This window comes from Anas platyrhynchos, chromosome 7 (assembly GCF_047663525.1).
Source record: "Anas platyrhynchos isolate ZD024472 breed Pekin duck chromosome 7, IASCAAS_PekinDuck_T2T, whole genome shotgun sequence".
NCBI classification, from domain to species: Eukaryota; Metazoa; Chordata; class Aves; order Anseriformes; family Anatidae; genus Anas; species Anas platyrhynchos.
Window position 1 is genome coordinate 16,408,196 of NC_092593.1, and position 23,216 is coordinate 16,431,411.

The 23,216-nt window shown below is 46.3% G+C and overlaps 1 protein-coding gene across 23 annotated transcripts in view; it reads left to right on the forward strand.

Moving 5' to 3' along the window:
- Positions 1 to 22,361, forward strand: part of KALRN (kalirin RhoGEF kinase) — a 496,146-nt gene extending 473,785 nt beyond the window's left edge. For 19 of the 23 annotated variants that reach the window (XM_072040793.1, XM_072040795.1, XM_072040794.1 and 16 more), the window contains 11 exons: positions 1,419 to 1,542; positions 2,854 to 2,913; positions 11,894 to 11,921; positions 12,378 to 12,549; positions 14,402 to 14,523; positions 15,391 to 15,522; positions 15,693 to 15,857; positions 16,418 to 16,496; positions 17,675 to 17,875; positions 18,798 to 18,936; positions 20,604 to 22,361. In XM_072040793.1, the coding sequence (XP_071896894.1) occupies positions 1,419 to 1,542; positions 2,854 to 2,913; positions 11,894 to 11,921; positions 12,378 to 12,549; positions 14,402 to 14,523; positions 15,391 to 15,522; positions 15,693 to 15,857; positions 16,418 to 16,496; positions 17,675 to 17,875; positions 18,798 to 18,936; positions 20,604 to 21,149 (1,768 nt within the window). In that variant the 3' untranslated portion in view covers positions 21,150 to 22,361. Of the gene's footprint in view, positions 1 to 1,418; positions 1,543 to 1,711; positions 1,796 to 2,853; positions 2,914 to 11,893; positions 11,922 to 12,377; positions 12,550 to 14,401; positions 14,524 to 15,390; positions 15,523 to 15,692; positions 15,858 to 16,417; positions 16,497 to 17,674; positions 17,876 to 18,797; positions 18,937 to 20,603 lie in introns of those variants that run through there. The other 4 variants (XM_072040789.1, XM_072040798.1, XM_072040801.1 and 1 more) reach the window with 4 other exon arrangements.
- Positions 22,362 to 23,216: the final 855 nt, after the last annotated feature.

Consider the following 23,216-nt stretch of genomic DNA (forward strand, 5'->3'; position numbering starts at 1 on the left):
TGTTGGTGCTCCTTGTGCCAAAATACAACTGCCCCTGCCAGCCACCAGCTCCATGCCACTGGTAGGCACCTGGCCCACGGTGCTGCCACACCAAAAACAGTCCCCATGAACCATTTTGGTCTTACATCAGTGCAGCCAGTTCCTGGGAGGCCCTTGGGTTTACTTCTTAAAAAATAAGCTATTGTACAGCTCCAGCCAGGCGCTGAAATACAAAAAGATGCTTATGAATCATCGTCAGTGATCATGGGGGAGCATCGGCTGTGCGGGGTGTCCTTCAAGTCCTACCTTGCTAACATACTGCATTTTATTGGCATCGCAGGTGATCGTTGGATTACATGCAACTTGCTTTGTAAAATGTATCAAGGTACTGTAGACGTGACATGACATGTGCCAAACATTGGGCTTAAAACATGCAAATAAAATTTGCATGACTTAAAGGTGGGCAGATGCTTTGAACCTGGATCCCAGCTCATCACACTGCTGTTTTGAGAGCTTTCAGCTTTGGACAACATACCACTTCCCAAATCCTCCCCCACCTGCCCACTATTTAAACCAAATGAATTCCATATTGAGAAGTGTTTTGTTTTGTTTTTTTTCTTTCTTGATTTTTTTACGTCTGCTTTGATATGCAATTTCTGTTGTTGACACAGCATTGCTCTTACAAAGGGTGACATGATCTTTTTTTTTTCTTTTTTCCAAGAGTAAGGTCACAGGCACAGTAATGAGGGGTGAAAAATATTCTGGAAATCATGCCTGCTGTGATTCTAGTCAAAAAGCATGGACTGATTGATGTCCTCTCTATCCCGATTGGCAAAATCAAATATTACACTAATGGGAAATTATTGGTCTTGAGAAGCAGAGCAGAGCTTGTCATTCTAGGAAAGTACTTATCTCTTGGAAAGTTAGTGATGTAGCTCCCATTTTCTGAGCTATTCATGTTCTGAGTAACATGTAGGGAGCAACACCTTCAATTTCTTAAATCTTTTTATTTGCTCAACAAAGTAATCTATTAAGATGGTTCTCATTTATTACATTTGTTGCTTTTAACCAACAAGACTGAGGACTGAATTGACCTGTTAACTATAGCAAAAATAAAATAAGTCTCTGTTTGTGGCAATGCAAGACAAAGTCCCTGAAACCAGCTGACCGAGTTCTAGTTGCCTGCTTCCATCATGGGATATTTTTTCCTGCTCCATGCATTTAAACAGCAAGTGTGGCACAACATCTGCTTTGCAGAACACTTTGGTTTGTTTTTTAACTTCAACTCTCATTGCTCAAGTAGAGATAGGCGTATTGCCGGTGGCTTCCACCTTCTAGGGAATTGCAGTAATCGCAAATGTGGATGCTGGTTCTCCTTTCCCAATCCTTCCTTCCTGCTATGATTTGCCATTTGATTGCTGCGTTTTTTGGTACAACAGGAAGTCATGTTCATGGCATACCCTGCGCATGAGAAAGCGGGCGGAAAAGGAGAGCAGTGGCAAAAATGAAGCCAATGGGCCACGTAAATCCAAGGATATTCTGGGGAACAAAGTCTCTGTTAAAGTGAGTAAGGCCAACGGAAAGCTGTGTGCCACTCTCCTGCTTCCCATCCTTTTCACCCCCTACAGCATCCTCTCCTGAGAGAGGGAGGGGGCGGCAATTTTGGGTTGTGTTTTTGTTTTTTTTCCACTTCAGTTATCTTTTTTTTTTTTTTTTTTTTTTTTTTTTGTAGTATCCATTTTAGCAGGATTTTTGCATGCAAGATAAAATGCAGCCTTTGTTTTTCATTTTCTTTTTCCTGGCATCCCATACACAAGTAAGTAATCTTCATTAAAAGACTATGTATGAGGTTAAATAACTGTTCTGTAAATAACTGAAAACAGTGAGTGACTTTCCTCTGATCTAGCCCAATCTGCAGCTCCATCAGAGCAACTGCAGCGGTGAGAAAGCCGCCGGGTGAAATGACTGCCTTTTTAATGTTGACAAGTTTTCCTCAGGCCAATATTTCCCCACATATTATGATAAGGGGCTCTCTACCTTGAGATGCTAAAGAAGTTCACTGTGGGGAGATGGTCTGAATGACCTCTTTATTTCCATATCACCAGACAGGGAAGAGATGCTGACTTGGTCTTGCCAGGAGAGGGTTTTGTGTGTGTCCGTGTGTGTGTGTGTGTCCGTGTCTGTCTCTCTCTCTCTGAGATCTCCCAGTGTGGAAAAGGTTGAGAACGGTGGGGTTAAGCTCCATCTTCTGCATTGAGTGCCTGACTTCTCTGCTCCAATTGAGAGGATCCATCTCTATAAACCAGCCATGAGGCCTGCTCAGGACTAATCTGGGGCTATCCCTCCCAGCAGAGGCAAGCAAACAAATACTCACAACCAAAGCCCAGCCTTGATGCAGGAAAGCACTTGAGCATGTACTATGGATCCACCCCTCTCCAGGAGGGCCCATGATTAAGTGTTTTCCTTTCTGGAGGCTTTCCCTCATGTATGCCTCTTGAAACAGATGGCATGTGCAAAGAGAAGCCCTGCCACTGCCACCCGGCTGCCCCTTGCACCCAGAGCTAAGGGCAGCAGCTGCTGCAGCATGGTGGTCACGGGGCTTCCTTCTCCTGCTTCCTTGCTGTTGTACTGCCCGAACGACTTGCAGAATCACTGCCTTTCCTCTGGCAAAAGCATGTCTTCGCCTTTACTTCTCTTGTTTTGTTGTTGGTTTGGTTTGGGTTTGGGTTTTGTTTTGTTTGGTTTTTTTTGGAACATATTCTGTCCTGTTATTCATCCCCATGCTGCTCACAACTCCTTGCTGCTCTGCCCTGTCTAACCAATCTCTCCTCTAATCTCTTGTTCTCTTTCTTCCTCTTCATGCTGCCAAACAAGGAGACAAACAGCTCAGAGGAGTCAGAGTGTGATGACCTTGACCCCAATACTAGCATGGAGGTAGAGACAATCATCCTTGTCATTATTTTTGTCCAAGAACATGTGCCTGTTTTGAAATGCCTGTGCTGGAAGGGGAGCTGGTGGGTCTGCATCGCTCATGGACATATGTGCCAATTAAACATGAGTCACACAAAGCACCAATTCTGTTTTTGCCAACCAGTCAACTGGAGTTCAGGCTACCTTTGTGATAGCAGCAGTGGAGGAAGCTGAGGAACAAGTTCTTGCTGAGCTGGAGGCTTACAAAGCCGCCCTCAGTCGCTGCTTCCCACCTGGGACCTCGCTCAATGAAATGATCGTGCATGCCTGTCAGCTACCAGTAAATGCAGCAGCTCTCTATTTTAAAAACACCCACTGTCCTGGCAACACATGCTGGGCTGCTAGTCAGGCTTGTGTTGTGAATTACTGGAGCAAACGTTGTTGCACCAAGCTGGTGCTTTAAATCTAGATCAGAAAATAAAAGTGTGTTTGTTTTTTTTTTTTCCCTAGAAGTTGCTGTCACTTAAAAAATGGGAAATTGCATTTCTGAAAGGTACTGAAAGATCTTGGTAAAATTAGTTGCTTTTATGTACCTGTATCATAGGTAAGACTGTAGATAAGTGGACCCAACCTGTGATGCATTACATGACTCTTTATTTCCAGTGTGAAGCCACCGATTTTAGTGGAGTGACCAAGACATGCCTTGCTGAGAGAGTCAGAAAGAGCTTAAAATCATGAGAGCTGCATGTCTGGCTCTTCTCAATTAATATCTTGCAGAGCCCATTTTTCTGTGTATGGTGACCACACTAAACACCTGTGTACATTGTACCACGGCTGAGGCTTCTTACTGAAACAGGCGAGGAAAAGGTTCAGCAAGACCTCCATGATTTTGCAGAGATAGTAGAGCAGGTCATTGGAGAAGAGGGATATTGCACCTCCAGGAAGCTGTTAGCCAGATTGCACTACAAACGTCACACAAAAGAAAGCTGACCTTCCTCCTGGGGTTAAAAAACAGCAGAAGTGTATTGGGATGTACCACCTCAGCTACTAACCTGCAGGTTCTCTTCTGTTGTAATTGTGTTGGCATCAGTAAATACATCTTTGAGAAAAGGACGTGTGTTAAAGGAAAGCTTTTGACCCAGCTGACATGCTGGAGATTGAATGATATTTGCCACTAAAGCTCCATTATTCTTAGGAGTGTCTTTGCATTTTCAAAAAGCATTTTGCCAATCACAGGTAACAAATAGAAATATATGTATTTGGTACAAGGCAGTGCCCAGTTACTGCACATAAATCTATGTAAGCTTTAGATCATTGGAAATTGCTCTGTGGAATGAAAAACAGCTGAGACACAGGCCTGATGTACAGAGCTGGGTGAGGATTGCCATCCAGAGGGAGCAGACCAAGGGCAGGCTCCAAAACATGCATGAGGGAAACAGCCCTAGAAGTGGTATTGTTGCAGCACAGTCTGCAGTGTCTGGGGTTTTCGCTGCTGGCCACACAGTTGTTCTCCTTGTCCCTTTATTATGAATGTTGTGATGCTCCTTTTCAAATGTGTTGTGAGAAATGTATTAACATTTGGCCTTGGATTAAGGCCTCCAGGAGCTAAAGCCTTTTCCCATTAAAACAGAAGCAAGGCAAGCTTTTTCCACGCCTAGAGCCTGATGCAGGATATTCTGACCATTGGGCAGGAGATCTGTGGAGGAAGTCAGACAGTGATGGCAGAGCATCAGGAGGTCTATGCAGAGATGTCTAAGCTGCAGAGCAGCTGGCTAGCACACCTCACAGCACAGGTCTCAGCATGGGCTGCGAAATCTCTTCTCAGAGGAACTGCAGCTGGATCTCTGGCAGCTCCCAGGGCTGGTGGGCTCTCCAGGCTCTTTCTAGTCTGCATTCCTCTCCTCTGGTGATGGTTTCAGTTTTAAGGCTTGTCAGTGAGGGGAAAGCAACATTGGCAAGCCCTTTCAACATCATTTATCACAACCTCCAGCTCCTTTCCTGTGGCAGGCTCACCATGAAGACTTTGAACCTGACCCAGTCCATGGGGGAAACATTAGTCCCTTGCTTTTTCAGGTTCTTGTGTCCCATGATTGTGCTTGTGCCTGCACATAGTATCAGAACAGGACTGTCAAATCCTCCGTCAGCCAGTGTGTTTTCAGTCTCCCCTGGGGGCTGTACCTGATACAGAGGGAGTGGGGCAGCTGGTGTACGTCCTTAACCATATTTTGCAGGAAAAAAAAAAAAAGCTGACTTGTCTGGCTTTGTGTCCCATGCACATAGTGAAAACCAGCCTCTCACCAGGCTCCCCCTTCTCTCTTCCAGGGGTGCATGGCGAGGTGGTGAGCTCCTAGGCCAGGAGCATCACCGGATGCCCGTGGTGGGGGCAGACCTGGCTCTGACACCTGGCTCAGCTTGTGACAGTTTCATAGGCTCAGCGTGTGACAATCTCACAGTCTGTTGGAGTGCTGGCAGGAGAGCTGTGTCCTGGCCCAAACACCACCATTTAGAGGCCCACGCAGCCTACCCGTGTCATTAAGGAGGAGGCCTCTGTACTTAGAGCCCTGGGCGAGTCACCCAGCTTCTCCTACAGGGCTGTCACCCCTAACACACTGGCATCCCTCGTCCCGTCATACGTGAGAACATGCTCCCAGTGCTAGAAGAGAGAGCAGGCTCTAAATGCAAAGAAGCCATATTAATTAGTTGGAAGTGTTGGTGCATTTTACCTCCAGCCTGTTTCCTGTGCGAGAAGTCAGTAAGCTGGTTGTGATAGATCCATGAAGTCCCACGGCTGCTGCAGTCTTTCAGGTCCAGCTTTGGTTGCTATTTATAAAGTACCACGGATCTGTTCAGTAGAGTCCAGATTACTGAAGCACTTTGGCTTTGTTTTGTTTCAAGGGGAAATAGAAAGAAGGAAAGAAATGTGAAGAACATATAATGAGAGCAAAAACCTGGAATTGTGAGTGACTTTTCAAAGAGCTAAAATGCTATTACTGTATTTTTATCTGCATAGGGACAGGCTAGCCCTGGAGAACTTTCCATTCTTTGTAACTTGGAATAGAAATTGTATCTCTTGGTGGCTGTTTCTTTTCTTGTAGTTTATCAATATGTAATGAAAGCGGACAAGAATGGAAACGAAATATGGTGGTGTTTTGTTTTGTTGGGTTGTGGGTTTTTTTCCTAGTTTCTATTTTGTGCAATTGTTACACAAAACAGAAGGTGTAAAGTCACCTGTCAGGCATGTGGAGTGTAGGAACAGGAATGTGAGGAGCAGTTGTAGCCACGTGAAGGATAGGAGTAACCTATGTTTAAGAAAGATCAGAGAGTCCCTTTCCACGTGTCTGTAGCTAATTGCACAGGGACAGGCAGTTCTCCTTCTGGGAAGAAGGTGTATGTCCTTGTGAATCAGTGAATATCGTCCACACCCATGTCTGGGGTCCTGGACAATGACACAACTAATTGTCGTACAATTTGGTGTCATAACACCTGCTGGGGTTTCAATATTGCTGAGGAGGTCAGAAGTCACCTGTACAGATCCTACCAGGCCACATGTCTCTCCTCTGAGCAGATGTCCTCCCAGCAGTCAGAAGACCTGATGGAGCTGAGGCTCACAAAATTCAGCTTCCAGGCTTCGGAGCAGACCTCTCCTGCAGGGACCTGACATCTTGTTTTGCACAGGGCGATGCCAGCTGCGGTGCATTGCAGGTAATCCTGACCAACAGGCAGCCAACACCCAGTGTGTTTGTTCCTGCTTCTCAGCCCTGCAAAGGTGCGATGAAGTCCAGGCCCACCCTGAGTTGGTGGAAGTGCCATCAGGAGGTTAGTGAGCTGGGATATTGCCAAGATACGTAGGTTGGGCTTCACCATCATTTTTTTCCAGTTATGACACTTAGGCACATTCAAGACTACCCAGAGACCAAGGGAGATCAGCACTGGGAGCACGCTGCAGGCAAGAACATCGTGTTAGCACCCTCATGGCCCAAGCAATTGAGTAAGCAATAGCTCAGTGGATACAGCATTGGCTTCGCATCAACTCTCAGCTCAGGCCAGGAATTCCCAAGTGCTTTGGCAAATGCCTTCATCTCTCTGCCTTGAGTTTTCCATCTCCAGAGCATGTCTAACATACTCTCTCTGTTCTCAGACAACACTGGTAAGAAAGCCTATCCAGGTACAGATTGTTTTCCCATGTCTGTGTGCATAGTACAGAACAGCCTTACTCTGGGAAGAGACTCTTATCACAGATACAACATGAAAAAACGCAATCCTGAGAGCTTCCAATGTCCCTGGGGTGGTCTCCACAGGCAATACCAGAGTCCTGCTGCCCTGGCTGGACAGGGATGCTGAGATGGAGTGGGCAGGCAGCTTATCAGGTGTCAAGCCAGTTGGCAACGCAGGTGCCATAGTTTAGCTTTCAGAAGAGGAACAAGTGATCTGCTAATCTGCAAGAAGACAATAGGGTGCCACAACACAGAGTGGTAGCCTTCAAAAGCAGGGATGCCCCGCAGCTACAGCCATTGAAGCACCTCAGCTGGAGCCTGATGCAGGGAAAAGGACTCCTGCCATGCACAGACCCATGGGACACAGCCAGCAGCTCCTGTGGCTCCTCTCAACGGCAGCCAAGCCCATCCATGCTGGGTGCCAGAAGGCATCCCCCTTCCCCACCAAAGGCCTGGTGCTGGGGGATGTTTCATCAGGTACCATTCTTTCATTTTAAATAATTTCTCCCATTGGTGGCACCTACCCACATTCACTCCACTTATCAAGGGATTTCTCTTGTGAATTTTTTTATTTTTTTTGGGGGGGGGGGAGGAGGAGGCTTGTTCCCCATAAAACTTTCACGTTAGAAGTTGACCTGATCAGAGAAGGACTGATATATATTTTCCTGCAAACTGCAGTTGGTTTAATTCTTCTTCAGTTCTTCTTACTTATTTATTTTTTCTGAGAACCACTACTTTTTTCTTTTTTTTTCTTTTTTAAATGAAGGAGCAAGTAGCTTGCTGCTGGCTCTGCTACCAGCATGTGCGAATGAGTCAATATTTTATTTTAACTTGATGAGCAAGAAGTGCTATGAGGTGTTTACCAAATGCCGAGCTGCTTGCCTTGGAGTAAACATGCCCTCTGCTGTTTAGCTAAAGCATGGCTCTTTTTATGGAGGGCTTGGTTGGTAGTCCAGCCTCAAGACTCGGCAAAAGTGGGGAAAAACACTGTCTGTCCTGTTTGTGATGCACTTTTGCAGGGTGTGCATACGCATAACATATAAGCTCTGCTAAGGAGTCAGAGGTTGGAGTCACTTTGCAAGCGGACAGCTTTGCTGTGACGAATGCAAATGCCTTTCTGTGCTCATAACGTGAGCTTGGCAAACCAGGAAAAATGTGATCCAGTGCTGCAAAGTGCTGAGTTGCTGTATGCAGCATCTGTGCTGCTTTTCCGAACTCTGACTGCAACACTAAATTGCTTCTTTTGTCCCGTTTAAGCAAACTCACATAAAATTCAGCATGACACATCTGGAAGCCTGGTGAGCACTTTGTAAGTGGGCTTAGGTGTTACGGGTGAATTTGGCAATCATCTCCAAACCCTGTTTTGCAACAAAAAAGTCACTTAGACCCACAAAGGCATGTGGACTTTTCTTGGTCTGAGCCCTGAAACAACACAGGCTGGAGAAGGGAGAAGTAAGGTCTATTTCGGTCTTTTCTATGGAATAATGCTGACCTGTTGTCCCATTTGTGTGTCTCAGCCCCCTCTCTCCAGCTCCCATTCTTTGCCTTGTCAGTGCTGGACCCCACATGGTGCAAGCAGAGACCACTTTGTGAGCTGCCTTTGTCACTTTGCACAGGGTTTCCATTTTTTAGCCATCATTGTTTGGGAAACAAACTCTACCAGCCATGCAGTTAGAAGATTTCGTCCACTCTGGATCCAGTTGCAGGTATCTTGTCTGACAAAAAAAAGAAATCTTCATCTCCCTTCAGCTCCCTCACCTGCAGGAGGCTGTGCAAAATTCTCAGAGGGTGAGGGGGCCACGCTCCAGAGCTCTCTTCTCCAATTAAAAGTCAGTTTTGCGCATGAAGAAATCACCTCCACAGGTCTTTCACGTAGTTGAGAAGGACTTCATGGAGTCTGCCCTCTCCTTCCATGCACCCATTGCCCAGAAACCTGAATGGTCTGCAGAAAGAGGCATTAAACCCCCATGGGGCTGATGTGTGGGTCAGGAAAGCTGGCTTCTGGCTGTGAATCTTTCATTTGCTATTTCTGCACTTCTCACCCTGTGATTTAAGCAAATCCTGTTCCCTAATCAAGTGATGTATTAAATCACTTTGGTAGCATTTAGCATTCTCTTGCGAAAAGGCTTTCATTTTTCTCTAAGCTTACAGCAGGTGAAAGCTGAGACATGGCTGGGGGGTGTCGTTAGGCAGCATTTTATTAATTAGCAGCTGAAGTTTTATCAAAGGAAATGTAAATTTTACCCCTAGACTCTTCCAATGTTATCTAGCAGCGGTAATTTTCTTTTATGATATTCCATCGGTAAGGCAATGGAAAGAAAACATTGGTAAGTCAATTAATATAACTGATTATGCCTCAGAAAATATTGAAATTGTAGCATTATTTATTTATAGATGTATCTATAACATATATCACTGTAGCTGTATCTTCTAATGCATCCTTTAGCGCTATAAAATTAATACAAAGTGTTAGGAGCATTTCTTTCTTGGGATCTCTAATCTTACCAGGACAGAAATCAGTGAATAATAAGGGAATTTAATGCACGCTGCAGGGAAGAAAGGAGAGCGCTACTGAGGATGTACATGTGCTCCAGTTAAGCCACAAACTACAAAAATGAAGATGTATGTGCAAATGAACCACTGCCTCAGGTTACTAATCTGATAAATAGATGGTCTCATTTAGTGAGAAGTGGCAAGTGGTGGTTATCTAGCTGGAAATCTCCCTCCCTACAACAGCTTTTTCTTCCTTTGTGGTGCCACGTGAATGCTACAAGTTAATCACAAATGCCATCTCCCCTTTCCCTCCCCACAGGCGGGGAGATGTTTTTCTTCACCCAGTGCCCTCTTACACCCTGATTACTTCCTGCCCATGGGGGCTGGAGGCTATATGTGGGTCCTGGGCCCCATAGGTAGCAGTTGCAGGAGGGTGGGTGACAACAGGGATGATGGATGAGACACAGAAGGCCATCAGGGTTCTGGGGCCCTGTGGGTGCAACCAGGCCAAGCTGTGCCATCGCACCGCAGTGGGGTCACACTCTGCTGTCACCTCCCCATGGAGGTGCCCCCAGTGTGGCTGTACGAGGACTATAGAAATAGTCCTCAAAGGGGCCTCTCCAGGGGTGTAGAGAGGTTGGCTGCTTCCAGGCTGCTGGGGATGAAATGTTTGAACTCTCAGTGCTCTTGGGAGAACCCAAGAGCCCAAACCATCTCGCCTGCCAGGTCCAGACCTGAAGGATGGGCTGGCCACGTGGTAGGGACCGTAACCGCTGTGCCCACCAGCATCAGCCCTCACCCCTCCCTGGAGCACAGCATAAAGCACTGGCATTGATGGGTTGCTTCAGCCTGTATGGTGAATTAGGTTCTCTATATACACTCCTGGAGGACCAAATTCTGCCTGCTGCTATGCCAAAGGATAGTCTCAGACAATGAGGAATTTATGGAAGGTGTGTTTCCATGGGGAAAAAATGCCCATGAGAGCAATGAGCCCATGTTGGACTCATACATTCATGCTTTCTGGTGGTGATGGGGGAAGCAGAGCCTGGGGGCTGAGTGCTGATACCAGAGCTTAGCCTAGGGCTATGCAGCCAAAATTAATCTAAGTGCACTCCAGTGCCTCCTTGAATGGCACCTTGAGCCATGCACCTTGGAAAGCTATTTATAACTCCCCAAAATAAATATGAATCTCAAGGATGCATCTATGAGTTTGAAGGCCTGTTGCTTCTGTCTCGTGGCCTGGTTTCTGATCACTGCAATAACTCCCATCAGCTTTGGCAGACCATGAATTAGGTCACTGCTTCACTGACACCTTCCAAAATAGCTCTGAAATAGACAGTAGCAAAGAAACAAGGTGAGATAACCACACTGGTGTTTATGGTGCTTGATATTTATTAGTGTGACTTTGGATAACAAGACTTTATTGGATTATTAAACCAGTTCATGAGGCTAAAACATTTATACTGTGGTACACCATTACATAATTAGAGTTGATGCTGTGTGTGAGAACTTACTGCTGTTGTCTTTGCTATCCCCCAGCTTTTCTTCTAGGACTAGCATGATGTAACTAGCACGTATATCCATGCTATGGTGAGACAGTAGCTTTCCAAGTCTTTGTTAACTCACCAGTTAACAAGTTAGACAAAATAACTCAGTTATACAATTCCAGGTTCAAGTTATAAAGTTTCCATCAGCCCCATGAAACAAGTGATATTTTACTCATGATAGGCCATGAGCTGTTGCAGCACTGATATGTGTCAGTAGGTGAAAAGAGGCCAGTATTTCTGTTTTAGCACTTTACCTTTTTTTCCCCTGAAGCTGAGCAGAAGCTCCCCACAGCTGGTTAGTGGCCAGAGCACAGGTGAGGTGCCCCAGGTGCATGGTGGCTGCAGGTGCTGTGTGATGTGGGTCTGGAGCTGGGCACAGGGGGGCACAAACCACATCCAGGTGGAAAGCGATTAATGGCTTGAGCATCACCTGAGCAAAGAGAAAGCACAGTCACCTTCCTCAGCCTTGGTGTTGTGCCTGCTACCTGCGATGCAGTTCACACAGCCTGCTTTATCAGCCTTCCAGAAACTGTAGCTGTCATTTACTGTTTCAACAGTGCACTGGCTTGTTCAGTTGTCACCAGAGCTTGCTGTGTTTGCCAGTTGTTGAGACTGCTTGAGCCCACTGGTCAGTGTTTCTGCAGTTCGGGTCAGCCTCACCACCTCGCCTTGTGAAACCAGATGTCTCTCTGTAACTGTCCAGACAACTAAATAATTGCTTTATATGTATTATTTCTTTGTATTTTTCAGATAATCAACCCCAATTTCATTCAAGAAGGTGAGTTAAAGACAGCTGTGCACTGACTTGCATTGAGGGGTGAGCCAGCAGCTGGGATTTAGTCCCACACAGCAGTGCTCACAGCAGAGGCAACTTTTCAACAATCTGCTGGTGGGCTCACAGAGCCTGAGACCAAGCACTGAGTGCCCCTAACCCACCCCTCACCAAACACACCTTCACCATGCCTCACCTTGCTGCCAGAGCTCAGACCCAGGCACAGCCAGTCCCTGCTACCTCCTTCCCTGGGCTGCTGGCAGCTGGCTCTTAGTGAAGGTGGAGTTTCGCTAACAACTCTGGGATAATCCATTTGGGACCCAGATCTTCAGTGCTTAAGCCTGACACATCGCCCCTCTACAAAACCAAACCACAACTGATCCTATAATGCGTTCTCCAGACTTGCACGGGGAACATCCTCTCCTGTGCATTAAAAGGTGTTCTCCCTATGTTCTTCTCCAGTGGCTCCAGAGTTTCTTGTGCCTTTAGTGGATATCACCTGCCTGCTCGGCGACACAGTGATGCTGCAGTGCAAAGTCTGTGGACGTCCCAAACCAACTATAACCTGGAAAGGACCAGATCAAAACATTCTTGACAATGACAACAGCACAGCCACCTACACGGTGTCATCCTGGTAAGGTCCCACCTCTGGATCCCAACACATCTGGTCATGTCCCCCTCAAATATGGCACCAACTGGGCTACAAGACTCATTAGAAATGCAGTTAATCAAGGCCAGCATGGTGAATTGGCACATCACTGAGCTACACTTCAGCTAGAAAGGGTTGAACTCTGGGTTTTGGGTAACTCTTTAGTTTCTCAAGTTGATGTAGCCTATCTTCACCAAGTGTGTTGTGGGCAGTTGTGAGCTTTGGTTGTGCTGTGCCCCAGAATGCCAAGCCCTCTGAGCCAGCTGCAATCCAGACACAATTAGTGTTTCCACCATATTATTTTGGGTAATATTGCCTCCGCTTTGCTAGTGCTTATCTGTTTGGGTTTGATACAATGCTCACCTTTGGTAGGGACAGCAGTAGAGCAGAGAAAGCCCTCATCAGCTTGCAATAATCTTCATTTACTTATCCACACCATTGGGAATGTTCTCATCTCACGGCAGAGGTGGTAACTCACGCAGTTTTCCTGAGCCTTTCCTCAGCTGTTCCTCAAAGAGCCTACATGTGCTCCTGGGAAGGCTACATCCAGCTGTGCTTGGACAGAAAGATGCTTGTCGTGATGTTCCTGGCCCATCTTTACAACAAGCAGTGGGATGATCTGGAGTTGAATTCAGGTCAGGTAACAGCCCGCTGCTGGATGCTCATCTGCGGCTTACATAAGCTATTTGGGCCAAACTGAAGTGGAAATCTCCAGGAGGCAATCTTTCATGTGAACTTGTGAGCACTGCTGGCTCAGGCTGAGACAAACCCAGGGAGTACGAAGTCCATGGAAGTGACAAATGAACACTAAGAGAGGAGGGATTTTACATGTTCAAAAAAAAAGATTGAAAAGACATCCGATCAAGAGCTTCCTTCAGAGACCGTTGCCTTGTGAAGCTGCCCCAGGGTACCCCAAATTGCCTTTTTAGCCATTAGATTGATAGAGCCTTATCTTCAGGCTGCTGGCTGGGATGGGGGGGTATTTCCATGTGGGGCTCTGTTTTACATCAGCCTTTCGCCTCTGCCGTCCCTCGCTGTGTGCTATCAGCACTCGTGTTGTCTCGTTCCTCCTGCTTGTTTTTCCGTGCAGGTGCTGCCTGCCAAAGAGAGGCCCAGCAGATCAGCGTCTGTCTTACAAATCCTGCTGGCATCGGTGTCTAGATTGCAGGGGAAGGGGATGTTTCTATCCCGTTCCTCAACCAGCACAGTTGGGCCAGCCGAAGCCGCAGTGTCCATGAGGTTACACTGGCAGCCGGGTCCCTGTGCAGTTTCCGATGGCTTGCATGTTCAAGTTCTGTCATCAAGGAAATTTATTGTTGGCTCTAAGTGGGGTGTCCAGCACAGCTAGCTCAGTTACACAAGCAGAATCCTTTCATCCAGGCCAACTCCACAGTGCATCTCAAAGAGCTGACTATCTGCAGACCTGCTATAAATTCATTAGGTTGAGTAGAGCTGTTTATTTGCTCAGATTGGGAACGTCTCCCAAGAACTCAGCGCTGACATTTGTTACCCCCAGCTGCTGTGAAATGTCCACTCTTCCAGCCACATAGGTCACCATGACATTCTCCAGGGGTCTGAATCTCCTTTGAGACCACAGCAGAGCGGCAGATTTGCCCCACAGGGCCCCATTGGGAGCATTCTACTCAAAGGTTTTATGTCAACCTAATCCTAAGAGATGGAGGGGTTGCATTTGGGAGCATCTTTGGGGAGATGCTCCTTGAAATGGGTTAACAGGACTTGCATACATGTGTGTTTGTAACGAGGCAGGACAGAAGTGGGGATAAAAAGCATTAGTGGGCAAAGCAGCGCTTTGTAATCCAGGCTTCTGCACCCACAGCGAATCCGGGGAGCTGACACTGAAAATCTGTAACGTGATGCCCCAGGACAGCGGCATTTACACCTGTGTGGCGGCTAATGAGCACGGGACAGCATCAACCTCAGCCACAGTCAAAGTCCAAGGTAACGTGCCTGACCCTCATAGCCAGCCTTTTTCCTCTATGAGACCAGGAACATGCTGAAATGCCTGGTGCAAACGTAGCCAGGCATGGAGTTGTGCCGGGCAAACTGAGACAAATATAACCTGTCCTCAGCCAAGCCTCCCACTGCTGGCTGAAGGCATCGCAGGCTCTTTGCATTGCTGAAGTTGTCCAAATGTAAGCATCACATCTGGGCAATGGAAACGCATTGGCAGGGGCTCAGCTCCTGCGTCCTGCTTGCAGTGCTGCTTCCCAGGGCTCAGGGAGCTTGGGCCAGGGTGAACCCTTCTGCTGGGATTCAAACCCAGCCTGAGTCCTCAGCGCTGTGATTAGTGACCCAGCTAATTGTCATAAATAAAAAATGGTGAGCTGATTGCTCCTGACCTCCAGCTCTGGGAGGGATGTGTTAACATGAGAGATGTGGATGCCTGCTGCGTCCAAGGGCACGGCGCAGAGCCTAATGTCTGGCCGGTGAATTACGGACCAGGAGTGTCACCAGCATTGTGAAGTCGATTTGTTTCTTCTCCCCTTTGGCCCTAGAGTTATCATTTCCCCAATTTATCCAAACAAGTTAGTGGCTGCATTAACTGCTACGGTGCTGAAGGGAGCCCTGGGCAAAACACAGCAGCCTGGCTGGTCGTTTGTCAACCTACTGCCACCACACCAAGCACCACACACACAAACGCGCTCCAAATGGCTTCCTTCTGTCATTTTCGGACACTTTGAGGGTAACCACCTCCCCATCTCACTGCTGCTCAGTGAAGTCCACGGGAACACTTGTTTCCCTCAGTTAAAGCACTAGGGCTTGCTGACGTGATGCTAGACTGGGTGCCTGTTTTCTCTCCCCAAGGTGTCCCGGCTGCCCCAAATCGCCCCATTGCTCAGGAGAGAAGCTGCACCTCTGTGATCCTTCGCTGGCTGCCCCCCTCCAGTACAGGCAATTGCACCATTTCAGGCTACACTGTGGAGTACAGAGAAGAAGGTAAGTGGTTTGAGCTCTGGTCACTAGCTGAGCAGTTTATAGCAGTTTATGAAATGCCCTCCAGTATTTGGCCATATAACCTCTGGGCAGCAAGAACAAGTCCCCTGCTCTGAGTTCACACATTGGGGCTGTCTCCATCACCTCTCCTTCTCTCCCTCCCTACAACATAGGCTCGCAGGTCTGGCAGCAGTCAGTGGCCTCAACTCTGGACACCTATCTTGTCATTGAAGACCTGTCCCCAGGCTGCCAGTACCAGTTTCGAGTGAGCGCCAGCAACCCCTGGGGGATCAGCTTGCCCAGTGACCCATCTGAATTTGTGAGGCTCCCAGAGTACGGTGAGTGGGTACGGTGAGGAGGGGGTGATGCTTGCCAGACATCCACAGTGAGCAGGACTTGAGGGGTCTCCTAAGCCTGGGAGATGCTCAGAGCCAGCTCCTGCCACTGGAAAGGCTTTCCATGCCTGTTCCTGCACCTCTGGGCTCACAGCTGCTGCTCAGTGTACATGCATTTCCCCAGGTTTCAGTAGCTCCAGCACATAACCAGCTGTGTGAGTGGCTTCAATAGCCTGTGCTGGATGAAATGAGATCTCACATGGCATAGATCTCCCTTCCATTTGCACACAGATAAGCCCTGAGACTGTCTGTGTGGTTCCTTTCCAGCCCAAAATAGCAAGGACAGATTTGAATTCATCTTATCCACACCTCGCTCTGGGAAGCTATGGCTTTTGGTGGTCTAATACACTGGATTTGATAGAGCAGCGTGAAATTGGACTCAGTAGTAATTTTTGCTGTTCTTAAGTAATATAATCTCACCTAATTCAGAAACATGCAGTTTATAATCCACACTAACCTGTCTTGTATTTACACTCTCTTGCATGTGCTTTGTTTTCCCAAAGATTCTGCTGCTGATGGTGCCACTATTTCATGGAAGGAAAACTTTGACCTTGCTTATGCAGAGCTGCATGAGATTGGGAGGTAATATTAACCATGCTTATCGCTGCAATGAAACACTGAAACAATGGCTTGAAGATGTGGCCTTGGAAGAGAGCTTAGGCTGCTTTTTGTAGTTAGCTTGAAAACTGCTCCTTTCAGAGAGCATTGCACGTTAAGTACTGATTACAATACAGACCGGCTAAAATGCTGGCTAAATCTCGTCTTTCAAGATGAGTTGTGATTTGAGGATTGCAACTGGGACATGGGTAACCAAATGCAAACCTCTCAACAATTAGACAGCCAAATCTCTGGCAGCCACCGCCAACACTTGCTGGTATCTCCTCTGACATCTCGGGTTTGATGTGGGCTTTTGAAGTCAGGATGACTTGCTGGTTCTGGCTGTGCTTAACCTCAGAGACTGTTTGCAAAGCACTTAGGCATGTGACTGACTTAAATCAGGTGCTGAAGGGCCCTGCTGAGCGGGGTGGTCAGTGAGCAGGACCTTGTGCAGACAGCCGATAAGGGCACACAAACAATTCAGGTTGATGTTCATGTGGGCATGTCTTATCCCAGAGGTCAGCGACGAGTGCTTCTGGGGCTGAGAGGTAGCAGCCTGCCTGGTTCTGGGGAAAGGAGAGTGTATGTGTTACCTACAGGCCAAGTGCAGCACATGGCTTCATCAAGTACTCTTGCTTCCAAGAACGGTGCTGGGCACCGGTCCGTGTGACTTTCCTAAATGCCCTCATGCCAGCTGTTTGCCCCTAATTTCTCGCCGTATGCCTAAAACTGCAAGACAAAATGATTGCTTAGCGATTATTTAACAAGGGTTTTCTTTTTGTTGTCTGAGTAAGTTTGGGCTCATTATTTAAGCAACTGGAGAGGGGAGAGCCAAGTTCAGGAACAAGGAGGCAGAACCTGTAAAAGCAGCAGCAAATTGAACCCAGGGGAGATTGTTAGAGGACATCAGTAGGGCTGCACGAAACAAAGTGGCTGTTTGCTGTCGGTGCTTGCTAATCCCCAAAGAATCAAAACAGCCAGGGTAAGAGACAGGGGTTCTTGCTGGAAAAAGGTTATGAACGACTAGTTAAGTGTGATTCTCTGTGAAATGTTAATGTACTAAATCAAATAACACTTTGAAAATCAGCCTGCTATTGCACTAGAAAACGAACATGATTTATTTATTCGTCCCATTCATTAATGTGATTTTTTTTTTTTTCCAGGGGACGATTCTCCATAGTAAAGAAATGTGTTCACAAAGCTACCAGGAAAGACGTTGCTGTAAAATTCATTAGTAAAAAAATGAAAAAGAAAGAGCAAGCGGCACATGAAGCAGCCCTGTTACAGCACTTACAGCATCCTCAGTACATCACTATCCATGATACCTACGAGTCTCCGACTTCTTACATCCTAGTTTTGGAGCTGTAAGTACACGGAGCTTCAATTCAAGTGTCTGGGTAGGAATCACAGCACTATTTAAAGCCAAGGATAAAATCCACCCTCACTTCAGCAGGGCAAAGACTTTGTCATCTGTTTTTTATTGATTGTGACATCAAATGATATAGCCATTTTCTGCGGACTTTCTGCTGCCTTTTCTTTACAGTAAATAAGATTCAGGGGTACAAATAAAACTGCTTTCTACTCTTGTGAGGCCTGGGTAATTGTATCAGCAGTTAGTCTGTCACACTGAATAGGATGAAATTTATTTGGGCAGTTTTGTCCACTGTTTATATGTGAGTAAACGTCCTTCAGCTGGATTGCAGCCTACATTGCTCTAATAGTTTTTGGCGAAAAAAAAGCTGCACAGGGACTATGCTTGTCCCTCTAAGGAGAAATAGCAACCAAAATCCAAAATGCTTCTTTGTTACAGAGTATCCAATGAAATACATTTAGGCTTTTTGCTTATTTATGTATACACATAAATAAAACTAGGTGGAAAACTTTTATGGGGTTAGTTTTCCCACAGAACATATTACCAGCTGAAAATGCCAGTAATACTTTCTGCATTATGCAATCCTCTCTGTAAATAAATAGACAAAGCCAAATAATTAAGTGGATCTGTTTTCAAAGGAACCTCCTCTGTCTATTGAATGCATCCTTAAGCATATTACTTTACTTTGAGACTGTTGCTAAATTTTTTAGGACTGGGTTTAGCAATTGAGGATTAATCATTCTACCATTTCCACAGCCTGCAGTATGTTGAGATATCGTTAAATATCAGATCTCTCCTTTTGGTTTCCTCTATTTTTAGGTCACAAAGTTTCCATTGCATTTTTGTTTTCAAATATTAGCTGTTCCTGGAGATGCTGTGTGATCTTTCACATGTGGGGTTTGGTTTGTTTGCAGGATGGATGACGGTCGTCTCTTAGATTACCTAATGAACCATGATGAACTCATGGAGGAAAAGGTAGCTTTCTACATAAGAGACACAATGGAAGCCTTGCAGTATCTTCACAATTGCCGAGTGGCTCATTTAGACATAAAGGTAAGAAAAGAAGAAAATGATGCTGTTACTCAGTGCCCTGGTACAGACAGTTCCCAGCTTCACTAACAGCGAGGAGGTGCAGTCTGTGCCCTGAGTGATGATCACTGAATGGACAAGTGCTACTTTTCAGACCTATTGGCCAGAGAAAGGGCTTAGGACCTGCAGCATGAGGTCTATATCTTCCTTCAGCTCAGAGATGTACTTTGTCCTTGATTCATTGGTTTGTTCTCAAGGGCTTTCTGAAAAAGGGATTTAATGAAAAAGGGCAGGAGTGAGATGTCAGTAGCTGCTGAGCGAGGAAGAACAAGCTGCAGTCTCTAATGTGAGACTAGCACAGCTCATTCCTCCCCGTGATAGCACACGTGGCAGGAGGCACTGTGTTGTCCTGGATTCGGCATTGTGCTGCCGTCCTCACCAACATCCCAGTGATCTGGGATGGCGGGGAACTGGTGATTGAAGTTATAATCAAGTGCTCTGGGCTTTGTGGTCCGCAGCTTTGATTCAGGTTGCCAGGGGTATCAGATAATCTATAATTTATTTGAAGACTTAAATGGAATTTAAAAATGGAGAATGAGAGATGGATTTGACTGTCTTGTATCGTGGACAATCCAACTCCATGGAGGTCTCGTCTCAGCCCTGCAGCCCCCAGGCACGTCAGATGAAATGGTGTTTTCATTCTTCTGCTTCTCACTGCTGCTACTACAAAAAAAAAAAAAACCTTTTGTGCAATATCTTATGTGAGCATTAGTCCCAAAAGGCTATATTATCCTGCTTTCTTTCAGTCTTTCTGCTTGTATTTTCTGCTGTATTTATAGGACTTGTCAAAAAATAGACATCACTTGTAGGTAAGAAACTGCACTGAATTCTTTATTTGATCATAAGATACCTCCCAAAAACAAGGTGGGAAGCCAATTTTCTGTGACCTATTTACAGTTCTCCTGAATGAGGCATGCTAAATAAAGTACCTTCTGTTGCTGAGTGGAAAGAGGGAGATGCATTGCTAGGGACAATAGACCTAGCCATGGACTGTATTGTCCCAAGATCCTCTCAAGATCGTGCTAATTTCTTCTTTCCACAACAGAAGAGCAAGTGGAGAGGTTTGAACAGTAGTGTAGTAGACTCTGAGTTGTATATGTATGTGCATGAGCATGAGGAGCTATAGGACAAATGCATGGAAAAGTGACTCTAGAGAGGTAGTGGGCAAAAAGTTTAGTATTTGTTTTACAGAGAACATTTATGTCATCCAGGTGTCACGCAAACAAGTGGAATCTGAATAAATTGATCAGAGGTGTTGTAGCTTGTCTCAAAATTACAACTGTCAGTGCTCTTAATCTGTAGAGATTATTTTGAGAAAAATAAATTGCAAGTATTTGGGACTAAGTACAAAATTGCACTGTGTTAAAAACGGTGTAAAACGGGGATGCTGTCATTGCAGCTTCAGTGTTGATCCAAATTGACAACAGAGTACACAGGAGCTGCCCTGGTTCCTTGTCAGTAACTCTCCTGCTCTGTATGTCACACATACCTGATAAAATGTGATTTTTGACCAGTTCTTCAACCTAAAACACAAAGCTAAATATTTGGATAGGTGTGTCCAGAATAAAGGCTACACCTTTTGTTTGCAGAACAAGAGCATAATTAAGTTTTTGTTATTCTGTTTTCCGCAGCCAGAAAATCTGCTCATTGATTTAAGAATCCCGGTACCTCGTGTCAAGATCATCGATTTGGAAGATGCCGTTCAAATCACAGGTCATTATCACGTCCACCACCTCCTTGGAAACCCAGAGTTTGCAGCTCCTGAAGTTATCCAAGGCCTTCCCGTCTCCCTGAGCACAGACATCTGGAGCATCGGGGTCCTCACCTACGTCATGCTGAGTGGTGTCTCTCCCTTCCTGGATGAAAGCAAAGAGGAGACTTGTATCAATGTGTGCAGAGTAGATTTCAGCTTCCCACCCGAGTACTTCTCTGATGTGAGCCATGCCGCCAGGGATTTCATCAACGTTATCCTCCAGGAAGACTTCAGAAGAAGGCCAACAGCAGCCACGTGTTTACAGCATCCATGGCTGCAACCGCACAACGGCAGCTATTCCAAAATCCCTCTGGATACCTCCCGCTTGGCTTCCTTCATCGAGCGCCGCAGACACCAGTACGACGTGCACCCTGTCCCCAGCGTCAAGAGTTTCCTGATGAGCAGGCTGAACCCAGGAACGTAATGCCTGGCTCCCTGGGACAAGACACTGCTGGTGCTGAGGCACGGCACAGGGAGCGAGCAGGCACAAAGATCTTCTGTACATACTTCTGTATTTGGCGTTGGCATTTGAGGGGTACAAATCTGTCTGGAGGCCACAGTCCTTGCCCAGTTACTCAGAACCAAAGCAAACAGGGTAACAGCGACAGGTACCTGCTCCCCTCCCTCGGCAGGCTCCTCCTGGAAGCATCTCCACAGGGCTGCGGGCAGCAAACACCAACTGGAAACAAGAGCCAAAACTGCAGTTGCCTTAATCTTTGGGAGGCAGCCTTACAAGAAATCCTCTTGATCTTGCTGAACTGATTTCAAAGCATCTGAGAGATTAGGAGTAGGATAGCATGTGGAGGAGTAAGTCTAGGCCGACCTTAGCGTGTGCTGCAGGACTGCACTGAATTCAGCTCTTGCTGAGGTCACTGCAAGCCTGCTCCAGGTTAACAGGTGGATTTTGCACACCCTGTACACCCAGGTCTCCCGTGATTTCAGTGGGGACTTTGCCTGCATGGGACATGCAAGATCAGGTCTTGTTGGATCAGCTTCTGTGGTGGCGTGGCTTAGGTACACTCTCGTTACATGGTAGTGCTCAGAATAAAATTCTGTGTTAACCCTTGGGCTTTCTGCTTTGTCAAGTCAACATGCAGTACCTTTTGGAGCTATGATTAAGGCAATGAATTCATTGGAGCATACAGCTGTTTCTGATGAAGCACAATGGGACTACAATGGTGTTTTTTTTTAAAGCATTTTATATACACTGTACAGAAATCTTTTGCGAAACCTGTGCATTGAGAAAAGGATGTCCAATTTTTGCAGTATCTGTAAACTAAATGATGATTGACGAAGACAATTTTTTCTATCACGGGTTTTCAGTATACATATATTGTATCATATATAGAGAGAGTATATATATAAAGGATCCTGTTCCATTTCTAGCTTCAGAATTGCTTGGCCCAAAGTCCATCTAAAGCCTTTCGAAGTGTAGTTGGTAAGTGATGAGTCCATCCCTGTGCTTACAGCTCAAAAATAGTTTTCAGTGTTTAAAGTATGTCATTTGTTTCATTTCCAAACTTGTAAATATCTCTCAGCTGCCGTTAGCACCTCATCACCAAAGCATTCGTGAGGATATTTTTATGTCCAAAGCCTAATTTGTAATAAAATAAAAAAAATCTGCAATTAAAACATTTCTCTCTTGCAAGCCAAGTTGCAACATCATCACATTGATGTTACAGTGACAGAGCCAGCCTTAGTACAAGCAACGCAGAGTCTGCAGTGACAGATCAGCAGTTCGTAGGCTGGCCAAGTCTTCCTCTCTCTGGCAGCAGGACTTGAAGGGGAAACACCTCACAGGCTGATGCTTCCCCATCCTGCTGCAGCACCATAAAACCCTACAGCCTTCCAGGCTGATGATCAGAGAATTTTTTTAACCCTAGCACGTGAGTACATTGCCTTGGTGCTGAGTGCCACTGCTGTGCCTGCAATAGGAAATGTCAGTTGTTACCAAAGGTTTTCCTAATGAAAAAGGGCTTGCTCTGGCCATGTGTACTCAGCAGAGGCTCTCTTGAGATATCTCATAAGGGCAAGAGCCAAATTCAACTTGCCATCTAAGTAACTGCACTGTGAGCCTGCAACATCTCTGCAGGAGCAAAAGCTGGCTCTGCCAGCAGGTGATGGAGATTCTCTGCAAGTGCGTACTCTCAGGGCTCTGCTAGTCCTTCTTCTGATTCAACTCCAAGCTCAGTTTCATGGCAGGTAGGAGGCCTTCTCTTTGTGCTTGCTCTACCAGGCACAGCAAATCACGATGTCAGTGCTGCATGCACGCAACACGAGAGCAGACCTTGAGATCTGGGAGCTGCAGTCAGAGAGGTGAGCCCAGGTGCCCGAGCAGAGTCAGAGGCAGCGTACGGGACTGTGTGAGTAATGGAGAGGTCTAATACTGGGGGAAGTTGTGGAAAGGCTTGAGTGTTCACAGAGGGCTAAAGCTTTGGTTTCCCTCTGTGGTGCAGCAGATAATTTTCTGAGCAACTCAGCAGCACCACAT